General features: G+C 43.7%; 1 protein-coding gene across 1 annotated transcript; it reads left to right on the top strand.

Moving 5' to 3' along the window:
* The first annotated feature begins 2424 nt into the window (after positions 1 to 2424).
* On the top strand, positions 2425 to 3660 carry SLC35G2 (solute carrier family 35 member G2). Its single transcript, XM_077827096.1, has one exon. The coding sequence runs from the start codon at positions 2425 to 2427 to the stop codon at positions 3658 to 3660; it is 1236 nt and encodes a 411-aa protein (XP_077683222.1).
* Positions 3661 to 16132: the final 12472 nt, after the last annotated feature.

The raw sequence follows: 16132 nt of genomic DNA, 5'->3' as shown, positions 1-16132 counted from the left end.
AAGACTGTGGTTCTGGCCCGGTGGAGCGGAGACACCTGGCCAGGACTGCAAGGAGCAGGATGAGCCCCTGATTGCATGAGAGGACTCTCTGCTGCTGAATGGCTCATGCCCGGGGAAGAGCCCCACACTCCTGGCCAGCAGGGCCATCCGTAGAGATTGTGATGCCCTACGCAGCCCCCCTGCAGGGGGACTGGCCCCAGGCCTCTGCGGGGGGGGAGGGGGGAGGCGTACCAGGCCTCTGCTTGGGGGTGGGAACGGGCTGCGCCCAAGGGCTTTGGAAGGCAGGAGCAGCCTGTGCAGGAAGGCAGCAGGGGTCGGGCTGGTGGCGGGAAGTGGAGCGACCCGGCCCCAGCCTGCTCCGCTCTGGCTCCCAGGCTTGGGGGAACGGGGGGAACCACCCCCCAGCACTCACCAGTGGCACAGCTGGGAGTTGGCATAGCGGAGCGGCCTGGGGCTGGGTCACTCCACTTCCCGCCGCCCAGTGAGTGCAGGACGGGCCCGACCCCTGCTGCTGTCCCCTGGGACACATAGCTTACAGGATGGGGTTTGTGGGGGAAGGGGCGGAGTGGGGGCAGGGCTGGGGCAGAGCAGGGGTGGGAAGAGGATGGGTGGGGGCGGAGCAGGGGCAGGGGCTGGGGGAAAGTGGTGTGGCGGAGGCAGCTTTCCTGGGCCCTGCCGTCCAGGGGAATCGGACTGGCTGCTGGAGCTGGATGCAGCACGCAGCTGCGTAGGACACCAGGAAATTTGGGGCAGTTTTGGTGCCCCAAATTTCCTGGTGCCCTACGCAGTTGCGTAGTTTCCATATGAGTAGGGCTGTCCCTTCTGGCCAGTGATTGAATAAAATGGGCCATGACAGTGGGGCTGCAAGGGCTCACTGGATTCCTGTGGATGCTAAGGGAGAGGGAGGCTGTGCTTGCTGACTATTGTAGGTGGATGTCTTTGTCTATTTCTGTGTGTCACGAGAAATCAACATTTACTGAAGACTAACCATCTATCAAATCCTGCCAGCCTTATCTGTAATATGTGCATGGGGAACAAATACTTATTAATGGGCTCTTCTATCTAGCAAAGAAAGATCTAACACAATCCAGTGGCTGGAAGTTGAAGGTAGATTAATTCAGATTAAAAATAAAGCATAAATGAACAGAGTTATTAACCACTGGAACAATTTACTAAGGGTTGTTGTGGATTATCCATCACTGAGTATATTTAAATCAAATTGGGTTTCTAAAAGATCTGCTGTAGGCATTATTATGGGGAAGTTCTCTGGCCTGTGTTGTTCAGGAGGTCATACTAGATGGCCACAATGGTCTGTCTCTTCAGGCCTTGGAATCTGTGATTTTAAAAGACATGCTGTAGTGCCAACATGAGTTATTGGTTTGATATGTTTACTTATAAAATAGAAATAAATGTTTCCTACACGGAAGGAATCACTGGTTGGAATTCTCTGGCCTGTGTCATGCAGGAAATCAGATTCAATAGAAATCATAATGGTCTCTTCAAGGCCTTGAAAATCTGTTAATATATTAATTTTCTTGTTTATAGAGTAAATGTAGCAATTCAACCATGTTGGATGAAAAATGAGGCATCCAGGTGAGGTTGAATAGAACAATGTGCAAATGTTCACTTTAGGCAGCCTGAATATAAGTTTGATATCTCTGTCATTTCATAACAGTAGCAAAATCCACTTGTTCTCCTCTACACTGCCAAGGAGTGGATAGCTTCTTTTCATAATATTTCTTAGTCTTTTTTTCCAACTGAAGTTCCTTTGGAAAACAAATTGATAGTCAACAGTTTTTGGAAATAATAATATGCAAAAAGAGCTTCAGAGAATTTGAAAATTTACTGTAGTACTTTTTACACTTTTCTGGTCCACCAGGCGCTTAGTTCACTGAGGTGCTCAGTGATGCCATCTGTCTGTCTCTGGGTTGCTTCACTTTGAATTGATAAAAATCGCTCTAGTCTTCTCTAACCCAAATTTCATTTTCGGTCTGTATTTCTCTTTGCCCCTTAGCACTTGGTAAAGAATAAAAACCATTAATGATTACAGAATGACTAACTGTCCTGAAGGGTCCAAAGAGGAAATTATTCTCAGTGTAATGAGAATTGTTATTAATTTGCATGTCTCTTTTTAAGAAGCAATGTAATAATAGGCATCATTTTCAAAAGTGAGTGCCTAAAGTTAGGCCCTAAAGTTATATTTAGGCACTTAAATAAAAATGACCTGGTTTTCAAAGATACTGAGCAACTTCCATTATGAAATAAAAATAGAGAGAATTCATGGAGGACAAGAGCAACTTGGTTAGGTTCATGCCAATAATTTCTAAATGGTCAAAAGACTGCAATGCAAATGAATTTTACAATATTGGTTGAATAAAAATAACTTTTTTTTTTTTTTAAGACCAGACCTAGTTCTCTGAGGAAATGGATACTTCTTCCAAACAATGTCCAGTCAAAAAACGAGTGAAAATCCATCCCAACACAGTGACAGTGAAATATACATCCCATTATCCCCAACCTGGAGAAGAGGACTCTGATGAAACCAGTGAAGATATCGGTAGCTTTATGGAGGACAATCCAAAGAAAAGATTGCTGAGTGACAGAAAAAGGAAAGGAAGAGCCTTCTTTGGGACTATGGATATCCAACCTCAGCCAGCCCAAGAGGCGAAAGCCAATGAGACTGGACAACACCAGAATTTTACAGAAGGAAGCATATTTCAGTCCAGAAAGACTTGGATAGTGCTGTTTGCCTCTGCCTTGACTCATGGCTGTGTTGCTCTGATAACTAGACTTGTTTCTGATCGTTCCAAAGTGCCATCTCTAGAACTAATTTTCATTCGTTCAGTCATACAGGTGTTGTCTGTTGTTGTTGTGTGTTACTACCACGAGGACCCCTTTGGACCGAAAGGATACAGACTGCAGCTCTTCTTCTATGGTGTCTGCAATGTTATCTCCATTACCTGTGCTTACACCTCCTTCTCTATAGTACCCCCAACCAATGGGACCATTATGTGGAGAGCAACCACCACTGTCTTTAGTGCCATTTTGGCTTTTTTACTAATAGATGAACGAATGGCTTATATAGACATAATGACAGTAGTTAGTAGTGTCTTTGGTGTTTGCCTGGTCATGTTCCCCAACATTGTTAATGAAGAAAACTCTTTGCTCAGTGTCTGGAAAGAAGCCTTTGGCTACACCATGACAGTTATGGCAGGCTTAACTACAGCTCTTTCCATGATAGTCTACAAGTCAATCAAAGATAGGGTCAGTATGTGGACTGCACTGTTTACTTTTGGTTGGACTGGAACTGTGTGGGGAGCCTCCACCATGTTTTTTCTTCAAGAACCAATTATCCCACTCGATGGAGAAACCTGGAGCTATCTCATTGCCATCTGCATATGTTCGACTGTGGCTTTCCTGGGTGTCTATTATGCCTTGAATAAATTTCACCCAGCTCTGGTCAGCACAGTGCAACATTTAGAGATTGTGATAGCCATGATTCTGCAGCTCGCAGTGCTACGCATCTTTCCCAGCATTTATGACCTCATTGGAGGGGCCATTATTATGATCACTGTTGTTTTCCTTGCATGTTATAAGCTGTCCTGGAAGAATTTAGGAAGGCAAGATTATCAGGAGATACTGGATTCTTCCATTAAATGAGTGTCAGTTTGTTTTAGTCTTTATTGTAACAGTTTCTGCACCACCTGTCAATATTAATGTTCATTTACCAATGTCCTTTGTCTAGTAGAGTGGACAGAGTACTAACTTTCTTGTTCAGAAATGGGCCAGATTCATACGTGACCTAATGATGTTGAAATCAGTAGAGTTGCACCAGAGTTGTCCCAATGTGTTAAATAATTTTAAATATTTCATTATGTGAACTTAGCTTTACTCTCAGCTGGTATGCAGTAGCTGCTAAGATTAGATATAGAGAATTCTGTCATAGGAGTCTTTCTGTCATACTCCTCCTTGTATAACATAATATTGAGACAGAAGGATTCACTATTGTTAGTCATCCTGGGCATTGCAGTTGTAGAATATTTTATGGCAACAAGAAAGTCATATGTTGACATTCACCATTGAAGGAGGAAATTCATGTTCCACAGTAACAGTATACATCACTTGGTTGAAGCATGTAATATTTTATAAGTAAGAATTTTAACATGTATATGGTTATAATTCTTTAAATATCTGCTGGGAGAAGAGTAATAAATAAAGTGATGTTCTTTGTGTTCTAACAGTAAAGGTGCTGTCAGAATCTCCATAATAATCCTTGACTTGGTCCTAAAACTCCCTGTTAGCTGAATGCTGGAACACATGAAACTAGAAAAAGATATTCACGGGCAAAAATGAAAAGAAAGATGTGAGGCTATTTTGGAATTGTCAGAGTGAAATGCACTTAGAAGCTAGTTTCAGATGTTTTTAACTCAGAAATGTTTCTAGCCATGACTATTATTGCCTCACTTTAATAAGCAGAAAATCCACCTAGCTATCCGTCCCTCTATTGACTCACACCTTCTCCTTGAATCTTCGGTTTCTTCCCTTGTGCATGCCCACGGTAGCCCCAGGCAATGTGCCTCCCTCAGACAGGACACCTCTGTCCATGCCTCTTACCCAAGTCTGGAGCAGAGACCTACTCCTAAACACAGATTTGCCTTCTGTGTCCCTAGAGGCTGAAGAAATTCACTCATGTCTGGGTTGCATGGTATGAAACACCCCCCTTCCCTGACAGTAGTTTCTGGGGAAAACAGATTTGTTAAAAATAGACAGAGCAAGACAGAGAATCAGATTAAATTAAAAGCAGCAGTTTGCATCACATGCCTTATCTGGGTAATTTCCCAAACCCAGAGAGACAGGCTCTGGTTGTTTAGCTACAGAATAAAAAGGAAGCTCTCACAGGTATAAAGAGCAAGCCCAGTCTCTGACCTCCCTGGCCAGAATGACACCTTGCTGCTCTGCCCAGAGAGTTCTTTCCTATCCCACTGCCTTGCATACCCTCATTATGTTCCCTCCCACTTCAGTCCAAGGCAGCTCTCCTTGTTTTCCAAACCAATTTTCTCAAGACATCCACACACAGTAAAGCTTGGTGAACAAATGCATGATCCATCCTGCCAGAGATGGCCAGCAGAGGAGATATATTTAAACAATGAGTAATGCAGCCTCTCTCATGCCAAATTCAAGTATAGCCTTCCACAGATCACTGAGTGCGGTTGTATCTAGTCTATCCAGGCCTCTGTTTAAAACCTTTTATCTCTGTTTTTCCTTGCCATGAAATATAAATCATTGGCAGATCTTCTGTCACACACTTGTTAAGGTAAAAGTTGGTATGGCTTTTTTAATGTGTGGTCTCGAAATAAATATTTAGGTGCCAAAATGTTACCCAAGTATGAAAATTTGCCAGTAACGATTACTTGTGTTTTTTGCCAAACTGTGCTAAAATTGAAAGTTGAAGTGAATGGTTCCAAACCTATTTTCAGTCTGCTGAGCTAGCAGCAATCCAGGCATTTTAAAGGCTTATTTCTGCTCTTATTGAAGCTAATAACGAAGTTTACATTGGCTTCACTTGCTGTAAGATGATAATGATAGAACTGTATTGATTTACACGAGTTGATGATATCATTCACATCACATGCACAGTGCTTGCAATCATCTAACAGAGCAATGGTCCAGATCTTAGGGTTTACTTGTTCACTGCTAAATTAATAAATACAAAAATAGTATTATAAAATATAAGGTGGAGCTGACAGTTGTGCCTGCAATTAATCTAGGGCCCAAAGTGCACCCTAGATTTAGGGTTCAGGTTCTTTATTCATGCAGCTACTTCTAGTTAATTAAGAAGATGAAACTGGTGAAGCATACACAAAATCTTTAAGATCTTTAGTTAATACAGACAAATATAATTGAAATAATGAAAAATCAATATACATAAGAATAAAATAAGTACAATAAAGTGGTTTTGTGCATTGATCATGCTTCCAATCTTACAGTGTGCATAGTTGCAACCTTATGGAGACCATTAGAAACAAAGAGAGAAGAAAAGGTAAATGGAGATCACGCAACGAGGAAGGCGCTGGGACATGCTTCCTACCCTATTGTTCCATGTTATCATCCCAGTGTCCCAGCTAGGGATGGGGTTGACAAAATTTTCTACACTTTTTCCTGTTCCATCCATGTACATCTGGGACCATATATGATCAAGTCAATTCTCAGCCCATATTAATATTTAGTATTCCAGGAGACCAATTTTAGGGTTCCAGTTGTTCATATTTGGCGTTCCAGTTAATCATAATTACATTTCCAGCAGTTAACCCAACCATTTGCATCAGTCCCTTTCCCAATAGTTTTGATATGTCAATGCAGTTAGCTCTTACCACAAAAAGCCCTTGAGACACGACTATCTGTTTGTTTGGGGTGTATCTGTTTATCACCAAATTCATTGGTAAACTATCACAACATGCTTATTGATAGATTCTGTAACATCAGGTCAAGCATTCCTTAATCTTTGGTCAATTATATAATACTCATACTATGTTACACCAACTGTCAACTTCTAAACCTCATCTAAGTCATAGAAATGTAATGCTTAAGAGCTATAGCCAAGCCAGGGGTGCTGGAACAATTTTTATACTAGGGATGCTGAGAGTCATGGAACCAAACTGTAAACCACTGTAAACCAAACGGAAACCACTTCAAGCCAGGGGGAGTGGCAGCACCCCTAGTTCCACCACCTATGGCCAAGCCTACTTTTAATAGGGATATTTTGGTTCTTCTACTTCCTGTTACAGCTGCAATAACTTTCATCATTATTTCTATAAGGATGCTTAGCAGATAGCTTATATTTACCCTAAACTATAAACCCTCCAAAGTCAGGACAGTGATCAATGGTCAACATAGTGATGTCTTTAGTTAAATCTAATATATTTAATTATAAGACTTAGTTTACAGTTTTTTCAAAATCTGTTTGGGCTGAATTTTTTCCATGCTGAGTCTCTGAGAATAATTGTTTTGTGAAAGTTTCAGCAAAAATGGTTCATCCATTTCAGAGAATGAGTTAGGATGAAAATAGGTGGGGTTTTTGCTCATGTTAAATAACTTTTACAATCATTTCTCTGAGAAGCTCTATGCCCTTGAAATTTTGCAGAATGGTAGCCCTGGGATCAGGGAGTTGCTGTTTGCTGTTTCTGTGAAAATTCACCCAAATTGGCTGAGTTATAAGCAGAGCTGGTTGGAAACCAAATATTTGTTCCATGGGAAATTTTCACATTTTAAAATTAGGTGAGGTCCAAATTGGAATAAAATGTCAAACATTTCTGTGAAATAAAAATGTTATAAAAGGTTTGTTTGGGTTTTTTCTTTCTCTTTTTTTAAACACAAACAAAATAATTTGTGACTTTGATCCAGAACAAGAAGTCCTAGAGTTCCCACCATGGATGATGAGCAAGAAGAGGAGAATATAATCATTAAAGTGGGGGAGGAATTAAAAGCAGGGGGACCATCTCCCAGTTGATACTAGTACTTTTATATGAGTTTCAGCCTTCAGCAAATCTGGATCTCATAAGAGAACAGTGGCAAGACTAACCCTTTCACATAACCAACTAATTTTGTAAAAAGAAAAGGAGTACTTTTGACACCTTAGAGACTAACAAATTTATTAGAGCATAGGCTTTCATGAGCTACAGCTCACTTCATTGGATGCGACTAATTTTGGTACCAACTAATTTTGGTATGTCCTCCAGATGGTGGAATGGCTGGACACATAGGGGCCCTTTGCCCAGGAAATGTAGCCCAGCAGGCCAAGTTAGAGCAGTGTAATTTGCATAGTGTTCTGGCAGGAGTCACCAGAGTGCACTGTTAATCATAGAAAAAGAATTTGTAAGACTCAGTGTTTGAGCAGTACAGTCTTTGAGAAAATGTATTGTTAGTTTTTTGATTCAGGTTCTCTCAGGGGAGCTTCTACTAAGGCAGGAGAAAAGGAGTACTTGTGGCACCTTAGAGACTAACAAATTTATTTGAGCATAAGCTTTCGTGAGCTACAGCTCACTTCATTGTACGCATTCAGTGGAAAATACAGTGGGGAGATTTAGATACACAGAGAACACGAAACAATGGGTGTTACCATACACACTGTAACGAGAGTGATCAGGTAAGGTGAGCTATTACCTGCCGGAGAGCCGGGGGGGAAAACCTTTTGTAGTGATAATCAAGGTGGGCCATTTCAGCAGTTGACGAGAACGTCTGAGGAACAGCAGGGGGAATATTGTGTGGAATGTTGGTGTAGAGGGCTTCTACATCCATAGTGGCTAGGATGGCGTTTTCCCCATGTTTATTTCCCTCCCCTCCCCCCGGCGCTGTGCTCAGATGTTTCTGTCAACTGCTGGAAATGGCCCACCTTGATTATCACTACAAAAGGTTTTTTCCATCGTTGTGTGGAATGTTGCCCTCTACACCAACATTCCACACGAAGATGGACTACAAGCTATCAGGAACAGTATCCCCGATAATGTCACGGCAAACCTGTGTGGCTGAACTTTATGACTTTGTCCTCACCCATAAATATTTCATATTTGGGGACAATGTATACCTTCAAATCAGCAGGACTGCTATGGGTACCCGCATGGCCCCACAGTATGGCAACATTTTTATGGCTGACTTAAACAACACTTCCTCAGCTCTTGTCCCCTAATGCCCCTACTCTACTTGTGCTACATTGATGACATCTTCATCATCTGGACACATGGAAAAGAAGCCCTTGAGGAATTCCACCATGATTTCAACAATTTCCATCCCACCATCAACCTCAGCCTGGACCAGTCGACACAAGAGATCCACTTCCTGGACACTACGGTGCTAATAAGTGATGGTCACATAAACACCACCCTATACCGGAAACCTACTGACCGCAATTCCTACCTACATGCCTCCAGCTTTCATCCAGACCACACCACACAATCCATTGTCTACAGCCAAGCTCTACGATACAACCTCATTTGCTCCAACCCCTCAGACAGAGACAAACACCTACAAGATCTCTATCAAGCATTCTTAAAACTACAATACCCACCTGCTGAAGTGAAGAAACAGATTGACAGAGACAGAAGAGTACCCAGAAGTAACCTACTCCAGGACAGGCCCAACAAAGAAAATAACAGAACGCCACTAGCCATCACCTTCAGCCCCCAACTAAAACCCCTCCAACGCATCATCAAGGATCTACAACCTATCCTGAAGGACGACCCACCACTCTCACAGATCTTGAGAGACAGGCCAGTCCTTGCCTACAGACAGCCCCCCAACCTGAAGCAAATATTCACCAGCAACCACACATCACACAACAGAACCACTAACCCAGGAACCTATCCTTGCAACAAAGCCCATTGCCAACTGTGTCCACATATCTATTCAGGGGACACCATCATAGGGCCTAATCACATCAGCCACACTATCAGAGGCTCATTCACCTGCACATCTACCAATGTGATATATGCCATCATGTGCCAGCAATGCCTCTCTGCCATGTACATTGGTCAAACTGGACAGTCTCTACGTAAAAGAATAAATGGACACAAATCAGATGTCAAGAGTTATAACATTCAAAAACCAGTCAGAGAACACTTCAATCTCTTTGGTCACTCGATTATAGACTGTGACGGGGTAAGGCCAGATGGCTATAGAAAAGTAGTGGGAGATAGATATATTAGCTCCAGGCTAAACAAATCCCTGGTACCAGGATAAGTGAAATGGAAGCTGCTCCAGGTCAATTAAGACACCTGGGGCCAATTAAGAACTTTCCAGAAGGCAGGGAGAATGCTAGGTTGATTGGGACACCTGAAGCCAATCAGGGGCCAGCTGAAACTAGTTAAAAGCCTCCCAGTCAGTCAGGTGGCTGTGCATGTCAGGAGCTGTGGAAGGAAGTTGTGCTGTTGGAGAGGCTGAGTAGTACACACCATATGAGGCACAAGGAAGGAGGCCCTGAGGTAAGGGTGAAGTGGAGCTTGAGGAAGTGAGGGCTGCTGTGTGGGGGAAGTAGCCCAGGGAATTGTACATGTCATGTTTCTAAAAGGTCAGCTACCATAGCTGATACTAATAGGGTCCCTGGGCTGGAGCCCAGAGTAGAGGGTGGGCCTGGGCTCCCCCCCCACCTTTGCCCCCTGATTAATCACTGAGACTGGGAGACAAGAGAGACTGTGCAAGGAAAGATAACTTCTCCTCCCCTCCCCTCACTGGCTTATGATGAAAATGGCTCAGTAGACTGTGACCCTTGTCTCTAGAGAGAGAAGGGTTATGTGGAGGGTCACAGTGAGCCTCTGAAGCTAGCGAAATCTGCCAGGAAATGCGGGACCCATGGAGGCAAGGACAGAGCTTTGTCACAAGACCTAAAAGTTGCAATTCTTCAATAAAAAAACTTCAAAAACAGACTACAACGAGAGACTGCTGAATTGGAATTAATTTGCAAACTGGAACAATTTTGCTTTCTGCCTTGATCTCTTGAAGCAGAGCAATTATCAGGGTGGAGCTGCTCCAAGGGAGCTGGACACTGGTGGTCTGGGCCAAAATGTCCAAAGTACGGGATTTCCTGAATGCTGGTTGCAGCCAATTATTTTCCAGGACTTGTGTATATAGTATAAATAAATAAATTACACTAAGAATACCAAGACTCCACAGCACTGATTTCTCTTGCAACAGGAAACCAACCTGTAAGTCCACAACATCTGCTACTGCTGAGCAGAAGTATGCTCCATGCCAACCAGAGGTAGTTTTGACCTCCTGCTCCTGAGATCATAAAATAAATTCTTAGTCAAGTGTGCAGGAAAGCTGGATGTAAGTAAATATTATGCTTTGTAATGGCAAAATGTAAATGTATACTTTTAGGAACAAAGTCTGTAGGCTATACTTACAGCATGAGGGAAATCTGTCCTGGAAAGCTGTGACTTTGGCTCCTCTAGGCCATGCCAAGTCTGGGCACTGGTCTCGTACAAAGAGCAGGGAAAATGCCTCTCTTCTGCACTCACTTGTCTCCCTGCTAGGCCTTGGTAGTATGTGGGAGGAAGATGTCTGAATAGAATGCAGAAGGGACAAGAGTCAGGCTGAGGGGGAGGGAATGGGTAGGGGAGCAGATTGGACAAGAAACATTGCAGGGGCCTGGGGAGATTGGGAAAGCTAGTGAAGTGGGAATAAGGAATGGAAGTTGGGAAAGGGAGGCCTGGGAGCCAGGGAGGAAAATGCTGGGAGACTAGTAACCAGAGGGTAGAGAGGGAGACTAAAATCAGATGGGGAGTTGGGTGGAAGACAGGGACTAGCCAAGCAAGGGGACAGACAAGGACTCCTTGTCAAGGAGATGGGTGTTAGGAGGGCAGTAAGATTGGATAAGAAGCCCGGGGAGAGACTGAGTTGGAGACAGTGGGGATGGAGAGAGAGGGTATGGGGATGAGTGGAAGTCAGTGGGTGGGTGGAAAAGGACAGATCAGATGAGGAGCCAGGAGCAGGGACCTGGGACTGGTTGGGGGATGATGTTTGGGGAACCTGGGATGGGAAGTCCAGAGAGGGACACTAGTACAGGCAGGGCAAAGAGACTGGGACTGGGATGAGAAGCCTAAATGGAGACTGGGACTAGGGGTGGGAGAGACAGGGCTAGAACAGGGACAGGTTGGATGGGAAGTTGCTTAAGGGGTCAAGAGTGGGAGAAACAGGCAGAAGAGTCTGTCCTCACTAGAGCACACTCTCCTCCAATGCAAGGAATGGAACCCAAGATCCCTGAGTTTCACCATTTCTCTGCTATCAGCAAAAACCTCTGGCAAACTGTCCCATCCCCCTCTAGTGCTACTCTATATATAGGATTACAATTTCCTACTGCTATCAGTAAGTCCATTAGCCAAGAGGCAAAGGGCTCGCCGTGGATCAACAAATTTGGAGAACTGATCATGCCGAAATGGTCAGCAGTTATTCCTAACTTGTTTGCAATCAATGTTTGCGAACTTTTCATCCCTGACTGGTCATCAGTCACTCTAAAGTATTTTGTAATCAGCAATTTTCTGAAACTGATCATATCTGAATTCTCAGCAGTCACCCTGAACTTGTATACGTCTTGTGTTACCCTGGGGTCCCTAGGCCTCTCTGGATTAGAAATGTTTATTAAGGGTAAGCCTCTCCACTGGTGTTACCAAGGGTTGGGGTCTCCACACTAGGGTTAGGCTTGTGTCCAGTAGGTATCCTCACACCAGGGTTAGGTTACTAAGACAAGGTGTTTCCATGCTAGTGTTGCACCTGGGGTCACTAGGGCTCCCTGTGCTAGGGTTAGGGTTACCAAGATGGACCTGAAAAATCCACATGATGAGTCTCTCCCCTGGCTTCCCTACCTAGATCTATTATACGGTTTCTAGCTTTTAACTACAACAGACTAACATATCTACAATAACAAAAGGGACCACATGAAACTCAGAGGGCTATATGAAATGTTTCATTCCACCCAGCAGTATACTTTCCAGCAGCTTCCATTAACTCTAATTAATGCAGGGGGAACACAGCTGGGATAGGATAGAGCACTGTCCCCAGGTGAGGCAAAGTACACCTTAAATTACATATTCTCACCACAGAAGACAAAGAACATAGTACTTTCTCTGTTCCACACTGTAGGAGCAATATTTGGCATGTAATGAAAGTATAAAAATGTTATGGCAAACAGAAGAGCACCTGTGAGCCTCCCCTTTGTAGCCTGGCCCCAGTCATAAGATCTACAAAGTGGCCACATGACAACAATTTGACTCCAAAGCCTCCTGTTCTAATAATATAGATTTAAGGTTTAATTGGGTTTGCAGTGATGGAATCCTGGGAAAGAGCTACTAAATTATCATAGGGCATTAAACCTACAATATACTAGAAGTTGCATGTGAGCAGGCCGTGAAGGTGAGCCCATTATAACCGCAGGGCCCATGAGAAATGAGAGTTGTACCAAATTTCTGAATTTACGTTTGTGGAAACTCCATCAATCCTTCATCCTTTCTTTCAGATCTCCAGCCCCAATCCTGCAAACACTGATGTGCATGTTTATTGCTACCATGAGTAGTTCCACTAAAATCAATGCATTGCTCATGCTAGTGAAATTACACATACGGAAGTGTTTTCAGGATTGGGATGCACATCTGATGAAAGGTGCAGCCTTTAAACGACTTTGTGACGTGACTTCTCAGGACTTTTGTGAAGGGGAAGAAAATGATTTGTTGGGGTTTCTGACATATTTAGTTCAGCAGGTTTGCTCAGCTTTTCAGGTTTAAAGTGCTGTGGGGATTTCTGGAACACGAATGGAATGGAGAAAGGTGTAAACAGTTGGTGTAGGTCAAAGAAGATGATGTGTTTTTATATTTTTGCCTGTTCTTATCAATAAAGAGTCTGTGTAACCTTTATGATCTGCGAGGCTGAATGGAACAGCATGCAATGGCCTGTTACTGACAGATTACCAGGGAAGTCTTGTCCCTTCCTGCTTGCCAGAAAAATGTAGGACCTTGGAGGAGGTAAGGGAATGGTCAGGGATGAGAGGGATCCCTAGCAAAATAGACGGAAAACTTTTGTGCTCACCAGCAGAGACCTGGGGGTTCTTCACCCGGCAAGCGGGGGGAAACTACACTCACATTTTAAGTGAGTTAATTTAAATAGCTGCATGTAATCCCAGTCTTGGAGAGGGACAGGCCGTGCAGACCCTGGCCCTGGGTTGGCAGAGAAACAGTTAACCACTTTTCCTTCAATAGAGCCAGAGATGTCTGCCTTTTGGCAGCCACTCAGGAGAGGGTGCAGACAGCTATGTAGAAGGGAGGGTCTGTCTCCTCTCTCTATATATGAGTTTAGTTGGCTCTTTTTTTAAAGTCTTCAGAGGGTTGTAAGGCTGAATTGGCATAGAGGATTGGTTTTCTGTACTGTTTATTGGGTGCTGTGTGATGTTCTTAGGTGGTTGGGAAGCAGCCTTGAAGATTAAACCTCTGTTTTTGCTGTGACTTTGCATGACATAAATCATGCTCTTTGGGAATGTGGTGGGAGGGAGACATATTTAATGACAAAACTCATCCTGAAGACTGTGTATTCCTCCTCCTCTGTAGTATCTGCTAACTTTGGGCTGACCGTCTTTTCACAGTGTAGTTAAGGTGGTTGATCAGTGAACGTACTAACCACCTGCTGTGATGTATCTTTCCTTAAGCTACACTCTTACCACTAAAAAGAAAAGGAGTACTTGTGGCACCTTAGAGACTAACACATTTATCTGAGCATAAGCTTTCGTGAGCTACAGCTTACTTCATCAAATGCATTCAGTGGAAAATACAGTGCAGAGATTTATATACATAGAGAACATGAAACAATGGGTGTTACCATACACACTGTAACAAGAGTGATCAGATACGGTGAGCTATTACCAGCAGGAGAACAGGGGAAATAACCTTGTGTAGTGATAATCAAGGCGGGCCATTTCCAGCAGTTGACAAGAACGACTGAGGAACAGCGGGGGGTGGGGGGAGGGAATAAACATGGGGAAATAATTTTACTTTGTGTAATGACCCATCCATTCCCAGTCTTTATTCAAGCCTAAGTTAACTGTATCCAGTTTGCAAATTAATTCCAATTCAGCAGTCTCTCGTTGGAGTCTGTTTCTGAAGTTTTTTTGTTGAAGAATTGCCACTTTTAGGTCTGTAATCGAGTGACCAAAGAGATTGAAGTGTTCTCTGACTGGTTTTTGAACGTTATAATTCTTGATGTCTGATTTGTGTCCATTTATTCTTTTACGTAGAGACTGTCCAGTTTGACCAATGTACATGGCAGAGGGGCATTGCTGGCACATGATGGCATATATCACATTGGTAGATGTGCAGGTGAACGAGCCTCTGATAGTGTGGCTAATGTGATTAGACCCTATGATGGTGTCTCCTGAATAGATATGTGGACACAGTTGGCAACGGGCTTTGTTGCAAGGATAGGTTCCTGGGTTAGTGATTTTGTTGTGTGGTGTGTGGTTGCTGGTGAGTATTTGCTTCAGGTTGGGGGGCTGTCTGTAAGCAAGGACTGGCCTGTCTCCCAAGATCTGTGAGAGTGGTGGGTCGTCCTTCAGGATAGGTTGTAGATCCTTGATGATGCGTTGGAGGGGTTTTAGTTGGGGGCTGAAGGTGATGGCTAGTGGCGTTCTGTTATTTTCTTTGTTGGGCCTATCCTGTAGTAGGTGACTTCTGTGTACTCTTCTGGCTCTGTCAATTTGTTTCTTCACTTCAGCATTTCTCTTTTTTTAAAAATAGGTAGCTTTCAATTAGCAGCTTGACTTTAGTCACTTACATTCAAAACTCTAAACCTGTGTCTGTGTTACCCTTCTCACTTTTCTGGGTTATGCCCCACCTATTCTTTCCAACAGGGCTTTGTCAGGCTTCCTATGCTGAAAGGAGACTTGAGCATCTCTCTTCTCTTCATGCTATCTTATGTGCATTCACAGTTATTTGTCTGTCACATTGTCCGCTGGCCCTAGAATTCAGGGAATGGGGGATTGCAGGTTGGAAGCAAGGCTTGCTGGGCAAGGGGCTGGGACTATAGACCTAGGGAGTACCTGGCAGTTTCTCCTTGGAGAAGCCAGGGAAGAGGGAAGACTGGTGAAAGGTCCCACCCGCAATAAGAATCTGGGTGCAGCAATACCACTCTCAGCTGGTGCAGAAGTCTGAAAGGTCTGTGGACCAGAGCTTGGAAATAGCTGGGGAGGCAGCCTAGAGGTGACAAGGCGGCAGTGGAATCCTGTGTGTGTGTGTGCATGGATGCTTTGGATAAAGGACCATGTGAGCCCTGGATGGAGGGATGAAGACGGTGGCTTTGTGATGAATGCAGATGAAGGAAACTGCTGTGACAATTGATGCAGTATGAGCTTGAAGCCCAGAAAGATCACCTGTATAGTCTGAGGGTGTCAAAGAAGCCTCATGGTTTCATTCCCCTGTCTCAAAGGGAACACTACATGGCCAGAAGGCAGTGTCACCCAACCACTCAAAGAAGAAACTGAGATGAAAAGTATCATACAGGAGTGGGAGACTGGAGCAGTGAGGGGAAATGGAGGGACAAGTACACCTGATAGTGCAATTTACCTTGTTCAATCTGCCTGTAGGTAACAGTGTTATGGCACATC

This window comes from Eretmochelys imbricata, chromosome 9 (assembly GCF_965152235.1).
Source record: "Eretmochelys imbricata isolate rEreImb1 chromosome 9, rEreImb1.hap1, whole genome shotgun sequence".
Lineage (NCBI taxonomy): Eukaryota > Metazoa > Chordata > Testudines > Cheloniidae > Eretmochelys > Eretmochelys imbricata.
This window is presented reverse-complemented; position numbering and strand designations above follow the sequence as displayed.

Coding starts and splice junctions, on each gene's coding strand:
- SLC35G2 (XM_077827096.1), top strand. CDS start 2,425: ATGGATACTTCTTCCAAACAATGTCCAGTCAAAAAACGAGTGAAAATC.